Source organism: Xenopus laevis, chromosome 4L, assembly GCF_017654675.1.
Source record: "Xenopus laevis strain J_2021 chromosome 4L, Xenopus_laevis_v10.1, whole genome shotgun sequence".
Taxonomy (NCBI): Eukaryota; Metazoa; Chordata; class Amphibia; order Anura; family Pipidae; genus Xenopus; species Xenopus laevis.
The window spans coordinates 117,635,301-117,649,153 of record NC_054377.1 but is presented as its reverse complement, the minus strand read 5'-3'; the positions used below and the strand labels follow the sequence as shown (position 1 = coordinate 117,649,153).

Below are 13,853 nucleotides of genomic sequence, written 5' to 3'. Positions count from 1 at the left end.
TGTTTTTTTTATCCTGAAAAATGTGAGTTTTTACTAAAACTAATCTTGAAAAATAGTTTTTCGGGAAAAACACAACTCCTCCTTTAATAAATAACCTTTCTTTATATTCAGATATTTTAATAACTTTCATTGCATTTGTGGTTGTAGAGAAACTGAGTTTCATCGTGGCTTCGAAAAACTCTAATACTACTAAAATTCGACCTTTAACAAATGGGCCTCCACAGCACTGTTTTTAATGGTTTCTTAGATATTTACAGTTTTAGGCTGTTTTATACTGATTTAGATCCCATTCAACAAGCTTAATGTTGTGCTAGTGTGCCTTCATGTGATCTAGTACACCCATGGAATTCATTCCTTATATCAAATCTATGTTTTATTAGGAAGGGGTCTATCTGTGCATTCAGGCAAATATTTAAGATGCCATAGACAATCAATATTTATTGGGTATTCCAGTCTGGACCTGATAGGGGTTTTCTTCTAAAATAGACTAAAATAGAAACAACGGTTCTGGAACAACTATTCAAAAGTGCTACACACTGAGCCACCGTGCTGTCATTAAATATCTAGCAGGTTTGGAAATCCCTTCATGCAAGGACTGTATGAAGCTGTTGATGTAGTACTCTCGCTATTATGATGCAATATTTGGCCTGGCCAAATGATCAGATCAGCACAATATAGGTGATTTATCAACTTTACTGAATTTACTTTAACTTCTTCATCTTGATAAATCCTAATTTCTGTTTGGAAACTCAAATTATCGTTAAAAATTGTGAACACATTTTTATCTATTACATTTAAAGAGCACTTTCACAATTTTACCTGGTAAAATGATATATCTAGACAGTTTAAACGTGTTCATGGCAGGAAGATTGCTCACTCCAAATAAGAATTTAATCCAGTTGGATTAAATGAAACCCCTAATGAAAAAGAAAAAATGCAAGCAACCACAACAAAGAAACTTGGAAATGTTTCTGAGAGACTTTGGCAAAAACTGATATCATTGCAAGAACTATTTTTATTTTCCCATCTCACCATTGTTTACTTTGTGAAACTAAGGTTTTGGGATGTTTTTCTGTATCATATTTTAAAATGAAACAATCTAAGACACTGAACTGTTTATCTTCTTAACCCAGAGGACATATAAACAAAGGACTAGAAATATAATTAGCCCCAGACTTTTGGCAGTGCTTTGATATTGTCAACAACAGAAAATGCAAGAGGAAAACTGAATTTTTGGGATTTTGGATGTTTTCTCACAATGCAAGTTGGTGCTGTAATTGGTTTGACACAACAGTATCTAAGAGTTTCTCCTCTCAAGTCAAAGATATTAGTGTTCCCAGGGATTACTGGTGGGAACTTGACCATGGCAAATTAAAGCCATGAATAAACTAAACCAGAGTCCAAGTCTTCTTTAGTAAGTGAAATACAGTACGGGTTCAGCTTCATAAATAGGAAAACAATTCCTGTGCTCATGGAACCATATGGGCCAATGAGCAGATTGATCCAGTGTTCCAGATTGAGCAATGTAGATCAACAGGAGTCACTTTATATGATGCAAAGGTACATAACCCATTTATTTTAGCCCCAGAAAACATCAAAGCAAGCCTCCCTTCATCAGATTGGGTCAGTTCTAAATAGAAGAAGCACAGTGGTGGGTGTACCAGAACAAAATATTTTGCCATTGATTGTTCTTGTGGGAAGTTCTCTTCACTCCTGTTCTCCAAGATATGCACTAGCCTGGGTTGCTTAGTGAAGTGTGATCAGGAGTCATCTTCTTGCCTGTTCCCATGCCTCCCTTGAGTCTGGTTCATGGTTCACATGTGATAAGCTTTTATTGGACAGGGGGTGCCTGAAAATAGCCAAAAAAGTACAGTGGAAGAGCAATATACAAAATCCGGTGGCTGTGGAAGCACACTTAAGGCTAAATTAAAGTATATTTACGTATAATGGAGGTGCTACTTACAATGCTCTTCCCTGCTCCCCTGTCTCATAAGTAATTCAGTATAAATGCAAGTGCATGTGTTTACAAAACAGGGGTTTTTAGTTACAAAGTTATGATCATAAAGTTGAAAAGCCACCATACCACGTCAAGGTCCCTAACTTATTTATCTCAGGTCATAGTATAAAAAGACTTAGTTCTCTGCATAATAGCATTACCTGTATTCACTGTGTGTTGAACATTGGTTTCAGTCTGAAGAGCAATGTTGATTAGATTAGAGTCAATTGAGGGCATGGTGATGCCTAACAAATTGGCATTCCATAATAAGTATTACTTCATTCTAGACTTCACCTTTGCTGCATTTGGCTTGGCTTTGTACTGATTATTAAGGGGGTTATTTATCAAAGTCCGAATTTTTCTCAATATTTTCTGCTACAAACTGCGATCAAATCCACTCCAGTTTTTTATTATTACATTTTCCCGACTATTTGCTTTGAGGGAAGAAAACTGATTTTTACGGTTTTTTTTCAGATTTTTAATCAAATTTTCATGATTTTTCAGATTTTTCACCCGAAAACTCTGATTTTTGCCCGAAACCCAGCATAAAAATCATTGCGACTTCTCCCATTGACATAGATGCACCCTCCACAGGTCTGAGATGCCGGATTTTCTGATTCAGACTTTTCAATCCTCTAGGTTTCATAGATCCTGAAAAATGTGTGATTTTTGCATTCAGAGTTTAGTAAATAACCCCCTTGATGTGTAGGTTTATAATCATTAGTGATGGGCGAATTTATTCGCCAGGCGCAAAATCGCCGCCAGCGAATAAATTTGTGAAGCGCGTGCGAAAATTCGCTAGAAAAATTTCGCCGTCGTCAAAAAAAAATTTCGCCAGCGCCGGAGAAAACGGATGCGGCATCAAAAACGGGCGCTGGCGTCAAAAAAGAGACGCCGTTGCCGTTTCGTGAATTTCGGCAAAGCGAAATGGCGCAAATTCGCCCATCACTAATAATCATCACATATCTGTGAGGTTATAGTCTATTAGTGTAAAGCCCCTTCATGTCTCTATAGATTTTCATTCATCCAGGTCATGATACACAGTATCAGTAGAATTAAGTCTTAAGCAACTGGACTTTTCTTGAATATCAGCTTCTTCAGCCCAACTGAGGCATAGGGAATTCCCTTGAAAACTCAGAAAAGTCCAGTTGCTTTAGACATAATTCTACCCTCTATGTATAAATTTGCTAATTACACAAGAAAATAGCTTAACTAAAGTTGATTTTTTAACAGGATGGCCTCCTGAAATGACAGGTCATCATTCATATTGTATTAATGGTTCAAAAGTTTCCGGCCAGTTGTGGCAGCAAAATGCAATCAAGGCACCGTCCTGAGGCAAAGAATTCTTAAATCATTATTCAGCAGCTTTGAATTATTAGTCTATTGGAATGTCAGCTTGCTAAACCAAATACATTCCTGTATATATTATTCTACTGATGTTATCTTGTATAAGAGCACAAGACAGAACGGCTTGTTTATTTCTGTACAGTAAAATCCATTAACTTTTTCATTGTGCAAAAAAGGACAGGGCAGGAGGGGAAGGAAAGCCTCTACTTCTAAAGAGCTAGATAATATGGACTGTTGCATTTATCGCCAGTAATTGACCCATGTATGCTATGGCGCAGGGATGTTTAGTTTATTAAATGCCAGGAATCACCTATGTGGTTGCTCTATTTAATTGGAAAGGGTTTGGAAAATAACACAGGGCTCCTGGATAATAAAATAAGGCCTTATATTTGCTTAGAGAGACAAGTTGCCCCTCAAGGGTAGTATACCATTTATACTATTTATTTTATTAGTGTTATATTTGTTTCTACACTTAACTGGTGGAAGGCACATATGTGTCATCCTTACCCATCTCCTAAATTATGCATCATTCAGATGCAAAAGTTAAGGAGCACCAGAGGGAGCAGCTACAATGGAGACCTGTACTAACCGCCTGCCAGGGATGACAGTCAGTAAGGACATTGCTGCCCTGTGCTTTTAGGTGCTGCGCTATGCATCTAATACTTGATTTCCAAAACAACGTTAGGTGCAGGTCACAGTCAAACCCCAGACAAAGAGCCAGATTCTATTCAATGAAAAAAAGTTTATCATGTGAAAACGCATGGACGAGATTCAATTTTGCAATGCTATTCAATTAAAAAAAAACGTGAGATCATTTTATCACCTGAAAACTCTATTGAAGTCTATGGGAAAAAACTGGACTGAATTAGGAGAAAAGTTTTTTCTCTTCAAATTGAATCTCATCCATGACTTTTCATTTGATAAACCGTTAGATTTTTCTCATTGCATTGAATCTGGCCCAAAGTGTCAAAAAAGCATGCTTTTGCACCGTCTCCTATATTTTTAATCAGCTGGAAGTCATGCAACACATTTAATTCTATTACATCTTATGGCAATGTGAATAACAGAGACAAAGGGGGTTAGTTATTAAAGGTCGAGTTGTGAAATCTTGAAAAATTTGAGCTTTTTCACTATAAAACATTAGAATTTTTAGAGAAAAAACATTTTTTTTTAGAAAAAAATCTAGGATTTTTTCCCCCCTATATTTATTATATCCCGATGTTGCAAAAAGACTGAATCTGAAAGTTTTTGTGGTCTGTGCTGGATTTAACCAAAATCCGACTCAAAGAATTTGAGCGATTCTGGAAAAAGGGCAGAAAAATTTGAGAGATTCAGGTTTTCGCTCAATTTTATCAAGTTTTTCCTCAATCCGTCTATATCGAGTTTTTTTAATTAATAAATAAGCTAAAATCGGGCATGGGAGTTTGGTCATGGTTTTTTTTTTTAATAAAATATGAGATAAATTTGGATTTTAGTAAATAACCTCCCAAATGTCTTTTGACAGAGTGTATAGGGACCATATTTGGCAGCCGTTAGTTCCATCAAATGGTTGAAACCTTACTTTGCCTGAAACTAATATTTTCACTTCATTCCTTTCAACATACATTAACTGATGAGATTAGCCAATTATTTAGAAAATGTAAACAAATTCTGAGTATTACTGTTGAGGAACTGTTCCCACATTTGGCTCCAAATTGTTCACTTATCTTTCTATTCAGCGTGGTTGACAAAGTTACAATAATCATAAATCATACTTTTGTTAATAATCAGACTGAATGGGGTTTCTCTTTGCTTCCAAACGTATAAATAAAATGTAATATTTATAATTATCCTTTAATATCTTAGCTTTAAATATATTTCTCTTAGTTGTGGCTTTTATTTCCTTCCCTGTTTTAGTGTTAGTTGTATGTAACGCTTTACAGAAGGCAGTATGATACTGTACAGTATTTGGCTATGGTTGTGTGATTGCTGTTTCTTTAACCATAATTAGTGTCTGCCTTAGCTCCAAATTCTTCCGAGACATTTCCTGAGTACTAATGATCTGTGTGCATTTTACTGGCTAGTTTACATTTCGTGGAGTCAAGGAAGCTGTATTTATTTGAATATATGCAAGCACAGTTGGAAAAAAAAAGAGACCAGACAAGACATTTGAAAAATATTTTATTTTGAAAACATAAAAAACGATGTCTGACATGCACTTTAATAGATATGGAATTATAGATGAGTGGAGGGGATCTGCAACCTTAAGGGGTGGCATCCTGGGAGTTTTCGTTCTATACACAGCGTAGCCTATTCTTGTTTTAGACTTGTATTCTTCCATAAATTCTTCCACGGAATTGGGTCCTAAATCAAGCCATCCTGATACACTCTGTAACGTCTTAGGACGCATAGACGCAAAGATTTTTCTTTGGTGAACGACCGATTTTACCAAAATCAAATTATCGTGAAGTTAGTGGGAATCGAACGATCGCACATCTTATGATTTTTCGTCCGACATCTGTCAGAAAATTGATCGGCCAGTTTAAAAAAAATGTTATCGGCCCCAGTGCAATCTATCTATGCTTGCAGGGCCAAGCAGGCAGCTACCCTCAGTTTTCCTGGCAATATCGGCTGAAATGGTCTTTTTAGTTGATGGACAAATCGTATATTTAAACAAGATTCAAGATAATCGTGGTCTCATGATAACAAAAAGATCATTATATCTATGGCCAGCTTTACCCATGATTTGTGGCCACAAGAACTGGATGTTCCTAGTTATAGTTACTGTTGTGCTGTATGTGCAAAGTCTGAAATCCCTATAACCTATACTTTTGACTATGCATGCCCATCTTGAATTTGCTTTTGACCTTTACTACGCAATTCATAGTAAAAAGGGATATTTGGGAACTCCAGAGCACTTTGTTGTTTTTTAGGGAGATTTACCTAAAAAGTGCCTTTTAAGATTGAAACTGGTATGTTTTGAAATATAGAATATATAAATTAATATATATATATATATATATATATATATATATATATATATATATATATATATATATATATATATATATATATATATATATATATATATATATATATATATATATATACACACATACATACTCAGCCTAGAGGGCAGATTCACTAAAGGACGTAGTAGCCGATGCTAGCAACAATTTACCAAAAATCTCATCCGCAGGGACAATTCAAAACAGGCATAGAGGAAAATTCGCTAGCGAACGAGACCGTCGCTATCATACGTTCACACCCTATCGCCAGGCAACTTTTACTGAACGTTACCTCTTTCACCAGAGTTTCCTTCGCCACCTCAGACCAGGCGAACTGAAAAAACAAAACTACATCTTTCGCAATCTTACGTCAGTGACATCATATCCTGTATGCCGGAAATTCATTAAAGTTGTAAAAAATGCTGGAGACTTCTACTTTTTTTATAAGTGGAATTGCCTTCAAAAGTCTGAAGTATTAAATATTTTTGTGTTAACATTTTTTACCCAGATATTTGAGAGTCATTGCACATTTGTTTTAGGGTGGGCTCATGTCTAGGGCATTACAGGATCTCTTCTGTCTTTATTATGGTTTCTTGAACATTTGGAATAAAAAGTGGCCACTTCAAGCATTTGCACCAACCTCACTAATAAAGACGCCCATCCGACTTTTATGTACCTGCCCTATTCAAATTGACCTAAGTGTAAGAGTACTAATGTAGTTTCAATTGGCAGAAATGAACACTAGCGAAACTTCGCTATGAAATTCTCGCACTGCAAAAGTAAGGCTAGCAAAATTTCCCATTTTAGTGAAGTGTAGTGTGTAGTGGTAATGAATTTGCGCCTGGCAAAGTAGCGCAAAGTGTGGCGAAGCCGTTGCTGGCGAAAATTTGCCCTTTAGTGAATTTGCCCCTATGTGTTTTGAGTGAAGAGTTCCGATGGAACATTATATAATATGTATATAAAATGTAAGCCTTTGTGCATCATTTATGAGCTTGTTCAATGAGGTTTTTTATAAATTCACTTTTTTATGTAAAAATGAGGACAATGCCATTTTGACTTCTTTGTCTACATTTGCTGTGTTGAAGTCTACAACCTGTTAAAAAACGATTTGCCGTCTGTTAGTGTATTATACCTACATCCAGGTTTCATCATGAGCACTTATTACCTATTCATGTTGATTTGTTTTCTCTTTTGTTTTTTTCTGAAATTTTGTTAATTCTACTACAGGATTGTTGGCAAACTCATACTTGAATTATATGAACAAAAAGTACTTATAATAATGATTTGGCAGTATCCTAAAACAAATGTCTTCATTGCCAGAACACTTCATTATAGTGTGATACAAAAACAATCATTATTGGCTAATGTAGAAACAAATCTTTAGCACACCAAATATCCCTTAGCCATATTAATTTATATATTATTATAGTATTTATATATTATTTGTTCTTCTTTATGTAATGTAATTGGGAATATAACCCATTTGGAAGTTGGCCAGTGGTAAAACCTTTGCTCCTGCTGTTTGATTGGTTCAATCTTTCAGTTTCTCTTGCGGTGATGCATGTTGACCTTGTATATACCTTGTATATTCAGTTTCCCTGCTCCTAATATACTATAATGTCTTTTGAAGTGAAGGTCCTCAGGTTTATTGTAGCAAATTATTCCTTTATTCTGCAAGTTTTATTCTTATAAAACACAAGAGCCATGAAAATCCTGTAAATTGTATCCTTATAACCGGTGCTTAATGATGTCATTGGTTATAATTGGAGCTTAATGATGTCATTTCTGTCACATGACTCACTGAAACTTGTGTATTATAATAAATAAAGTACCCCTTGTTGCAAAATATGAGGATATTAGATACCACCTCTTCCTTGACATGTATCAAATGGTCATGGAACTCCCTGATAACTTATAATATCCTTATACTTTACAAGAGGGAGTAGTTTATTTACTATATAATTTACTCTGTATGTCAACACAGAATATCTTCACACCACTTTTGCTGGTTATCCCTACACAAAAATAGTGTAGATGTAGAACTGGTGCAATTGGTGCAATTTTCCCTTTCCCGTGGTGCAAACTCCTTGATGCTAGCCACGTCACCCAATGATCCAATTTATTAAAGAGTGGTCTTAGCACTCGCAGTTGCTGTAGCAGTGTACACTATTTATTTCTTCCATTTCTCAGCTGTAAGATCTCACTTTTCTTCATCCTTCAACTAGACCCATAAAACAATCATGTAGATAACTACCTTTGCTTCCTAAGACAGAGGCCAATGCTCTACATGTTATGCGGATTTATATCTATTGTACTAATACTGATGGGATATTCTGGGATGATAGAAATTGTTTGTCAAGAATGTATAATTTAAAAACAAAAAAACTTGACTGCAGTGGAAAGTAAAATATCTAGCACAAAAAATGACTTGTTTTTCTTAATGTAATGTTAAGGAAATGTTTCCCAAACTAAACAGAAAATTAAGCAAACAACCCAAACAAAAACTCTTGTTCATGTCTTTGATGGGGTAATTGCAAGCTGAAGATCCTGTGTTTATTCTGTTCCTGTACACTCAGCTCACTAAAATGTTTTCATATGGCAATCAACACCTAGAGGCTCAATTACTAATGTGCTAAGATGGAGGAGAAATTGCGAAGCAAGACGGAACAAATTCGTTCATAACTAGTTCATTTGAATTCTATTCTATCATTGCTCTTTCTACAGCAGCGATATAAATTCCACAGAGGCTCTACTGCTTATTCTTCCATAATACCCACTTTTTAAAACATTTCCTATGAAAACACTTTAGTCTACTATACCCAGCATCCCATAAATGACCAGCAATAGCCCTGGATTATTGTAAAACAATATCCAAAGAGAATCTAATCATATAATTTTAAACATATCAGAAAGAGAAAAAAATGGCAAAGCGTTGACATACCCAACCCTCTTTGATATGCCAAAATACAAAACCTTCTGCCGTGAATAACATATACCGTATATACTCGAGTATAAGCCGTCCCGAGTATAAGCCGAGGTACCTAATTTTACCTCCAACAACTGGGAAAGCTTATTGACTCGAATATAAGCTGAGGGTGAGAAATGCAGCAGCTTCTGGTAAGTTTCAATCTCGTTTTTGGATGATTATTCTTAGGCGCCGGCTACTATTCTAAGGCGCCGGCGAATATTCTAAGGCGCTGGCGACCGTTTTTGCACTTGACCCGAGTATAAGCTGAGGTAGAGTTTTTCAGCATATTTTGGGGGCTGAAAAACTAGGCTTATACTCGAGTATATACGGTAGGTACCTTGCCTAAGTTCTAGTACAGTTAGAAAACTTTTTTTGAAAAAATCCTTAAAACAGAAGCTACTGAGACTTATTGGGAACCACCTTGTATGTTATATCTGAGGTGCAGAGGAAATGTTTTGAGAAAATTTGCAGTATCTGTCAAATTAGAATTTTAAGATATAATTATTTGCAGGCAAGCCAAGTAGAAATATATTTAGGTGTGTGAGTCATCATGGTACAGCATTTGACATGCAATGAATCCTTTCTATATTTAGATAATTACTTTTTGCTTTAAATTAACAACTTGTCTAAACTGATCTGAACTGATGGAACATAGGACTTTGATATTTTATAGGCAGATTTAAAGGGGTTGTTCACCTTTGAGTTAACGTTTAGTATGATGTAGAGAGTGATAATTTGCTATTGGTTTTCTTTTTTTATTATTTGTGGTGTTTTATTTATTTAGGGGCAGATTTACAAAGGGTCGAATATCGAGGGTTAATTAACCCTCGATATTCGACAATCGAAGTTAAATCCTTCGACTTCGAATATCGAAGTTGAAGGATTTAGCGCAAATAGTTTGATTGAACGAACGAAAAATCATTCGATTTGAAGGATTTTAATCCAACAATCGAAAGATTTTCCTACGACCTAAAAAAGCTACCAAAGCCTATGGGGACCTTCCCCATAGGCTAACATTGACTTCGGTAGCTTTTAGGTGGCGAACTAGGGGGTCGAAGTTTTTTCTTAAAGAGACAGTACTTCTACTATCAAATGGTCAAATAGTTAAACGATTTTTAGTTCGAATCGTTCGATTCGAAGTCGAAGGTTGAAGTAGCCAAAAAAAACATTCGAAATTTGAAGTTTTTTTTCCCTCTATTCCTTCACTCGAGCTAAGTAAATGGGCCCCTTAGTGTTTTATTCAGTGGCTGTCCAGTTTTTAATTTCAGCAATCTCTTTGCTATGGTCCAACATACTCTAGCAACCATGCATTGATTTGAATAAGAGACTGAATATGAATAGGAGAGGCCTGAACATAGCAAATAACAAAGTAGCAATAACAGCAAGGGGTAGATTTATCAAGGGTCGAATTGAAAATTCGAAGTAAAAAAATTCTAATTTTGAGATATTTTTGTGTACTTTGACTAGGGAACAGTCCAAATTCAATTCGAATTTGAAAAAAATCAAAAATAATGAACTCTTTAAAACTTCGAGAGAGACTGCAATATGAATAGAAGAGGTCCTGAATAGAAAGATAAATAATAAAAAGTAGCAATAACAATAAGGGGGTTATTTATCAAGGTCCAAATTGATCTCAATATCGGCTGCTACAAACTCCGATCTATGCCGCTCAGATTTTTAACGCTTATTTATTATTACATTTTCCAGAAAATTACCTTTGTGGGAAAAGCTCAGATTTTCACAATTGTTTGTGAATTTTCCCCCAAAAACTCCGAATTTTTCTGAGTTTTCACCCACAAGCTCCGAAAACATTGTGAAATTGCCCGAAACCCCCGACACAACCAAAAATCAATGGGACTGTTCCCATTGACCTTTATGCAACCTCTACAGGTTAGAGATACTGTGTTTTTATATTCTGGCTTTATAGTCCTCGTGTTCAATAAATTCCGAAAAATTTGTGATTTTTTTAAAAGCCTATTATAACACAAAAAAAATCACACATTTTTCGAATTTCGGGTATTTTTGGGTATTCAGAGTTTAGTAAATAACACCCTAAATGTGTAGCCTTACAGAACATTTCTTTTTAGATGGGGCTAGTGACCCCCATTTGATAGTGGGTAAGAGTCAGAAAAAGAAGAAGGCAAATAATAAAAAAAACTATTCAAAATAAATAATGAAGACCAACGGAAAAGTATAACATAGTAAAAGTTAACTTGAAGGTGAACCACCCCTTTAAGAAACTCTATCAATTTATTTTCTTCTTTTGTTATTCCATGTAGTTCATATAGTCACATTGACCAAGTGAATAGCATATGCAACATGGGTATTTTACTTATTCCTCTATTAACCCACAGTTTGAAGTAAATAAAGTCAATTAACATTATCATGAGAGAAACATTTTTCTTTGTTTCGATTCCAGAAATTGGGCCGGTTACAATCACAACGGATCCAGAAAAGTTTCAAAATGAACTCAAAGAACTGTATGTGCAGGTTAGTATGTATCAGAGGACATAAATATGATTCTCTAACTTTACCACTCTTGTAACCTTGAATTTTGAACAGTGTAATTAGGGAATCTGTTAAAGGTGACAGCTTTATCTGAAAGTAATGTAATAAATACCTTTGACCCAAAGTGCCAAACTACTGCTGTACTGAAATAAATGAGGTATGGGATCCGATATCTTGAAAACACGGAATTAAGTGAAGGCCGTCTCTCATAGACTCCATTTTAATCAAATAATTCAAATTATTTGCCTTTTCTCTGAAATTATAAAACAATACCTTGTATTTGATTCTATCTAAGATATGATTTACAATTATTGGAAGCAAAACAATTGCATCGGGCTTAATTAAAATTTAAATTATTTTGTGGACTCAAGGTATGGAGATCCAAATTACGGAAAAACACGTTATCCAGAAACCCCCAGGTCCTGTGCATTCAGGATAAAAGGTCCCATACCTGTACCTGTAAATGGCCTAAAGGAGGAAGAGAAATGCTGTAATCATCATCATATCCTAAAGCAAACTGTATAGATGTAACATGGTACAACAGGTGAGAAACAGCTGAAGCCTATTAAAGCAAGTGCGCTTCAAAACAGATACAATATTGGTGAATGATAGAAAACCCTAATTCATATGTCAGATGTATCTCTTGTAATGCAATATATTTTCACAAACAAAAATAAAAATATAACTTACGAAAAAAAAGTGACCCTAATTCATGTTCCTTTAAAACCAGTGCACTTTTATAACAGGTATTGCATATGGCATACCAAAATCTCTGCTCCCAGCATCCCAGCTATTGCCAAATGTGTCATCAAATTAGAAAGACTAATAGAAAACATAGACAAAAAAAAGTTGCCATAAGAAAAAACACTTGTTGACTTTAACGCATTTGGACCATAAAGTCGCCATAAGAAAAACGGCCATTGAGTTTAATGCATTTGGACAAAAAAGTCGACATAAGAAAAACGCCCATTAAACTCCATAAAAAAATGCCCATTGACTTTAATGCATTTGGACAAAAAAGCTGCAGTGACAAAAAAAGTTGCCACAAGAAAAAGCTCCCATTGACTTTAATGCATTTTGAGCAATAAAATTGTTGAGCGCGTAAAAATTTTTTGCTGCCCACTTACTTCAATGCAATTCGCTCATCATTACTCACTGGTAATAAAAGGTTGCACCTCCCTAAGAGGGACTTGATTATTTCCACTGGGCATTATCCTGACCCTTTTGAAATGATTTTTTTCTTTAAGGGGCACATTTACTAAGGGTCGAATATCGAGGGCTAATTAACCTTCGATATTCGACCATCGAAGTAAAATCCTTCGACTTCGAATATCGAAGTTGAAGGATTTACCGCATTTACTTCGATCGAACGATCGAAGGAAAAATCGTTTGATCGATTTTACTTCAATCAGAAAATTGCTTAGAAAGCTTATGGGGAAGGTCCCCATAGACTAACATTGGTGCTCGGTAGGTTTTAGGTGGCGAAGTAGGTAGTCGAAGTTTTTTTAAAGAGACAATACTTCGACTAACGAATGGGCGAATGGGCGAATAGTCGAACGATTTTTAGTTCGAATCATTCTATTCGAAGTCAAAGTCGTAGTGGAAGGTCGAAGTAGCCAATTCGATGGTCGAAGTAGCCATTAAAAAACTTCGAAATTCGAAGTTTTTTTCATTCTAATCCTTCACTCAAGCTTAGTAAATGTGCCCCTAACTGTACGGGGGTTATTTATCAAGGTCTGAATTTATCTCAGTATTTCTACTATCAAACTATGAACAACTCCAAATTCCCGAATGGACCTTATTTATGAAGAAAAAAGCCAGAAAAAATAGGGTCAGGCAAAACTGCAAAAACTAAGATTTTTTTGGAGTTTTCTGAGTTTTTTGCTCCTAATCCCTGAAATCATCGGATATCCCCATTGATTTATACAGGACCACGAGAGCTGTTAGATGCCGGGATTTCGGATTCAGAGTTTTCATACCGTCAGATTTTAATAAATCCCCTAAAATTCTGATTTTTTTAAAGGTCTGAAAAATACAAATTTGTCAG

The 13,853-nt window shown here is 35.4% G+C and overlaps 1 protein-coding gene across 1 annotated transcript in view; it reads left to right on the top strand.

The window, feature by feature from the left end:
* Positions 1-13,853, top strand: part of hmcn1.L (hemicentin 1 L homeolog) — a 149,382-nt gene that overhangs the window by 6,656 nt on the left and 128,873 nt on the right. Inside the window, 1 exon segment of the mRNA XM_041590706.1 lies at positions 11,718-11,788. Coding sequence (XP_041446640.1) covers positions 11,718-11,788 — 71 coding nt within the window.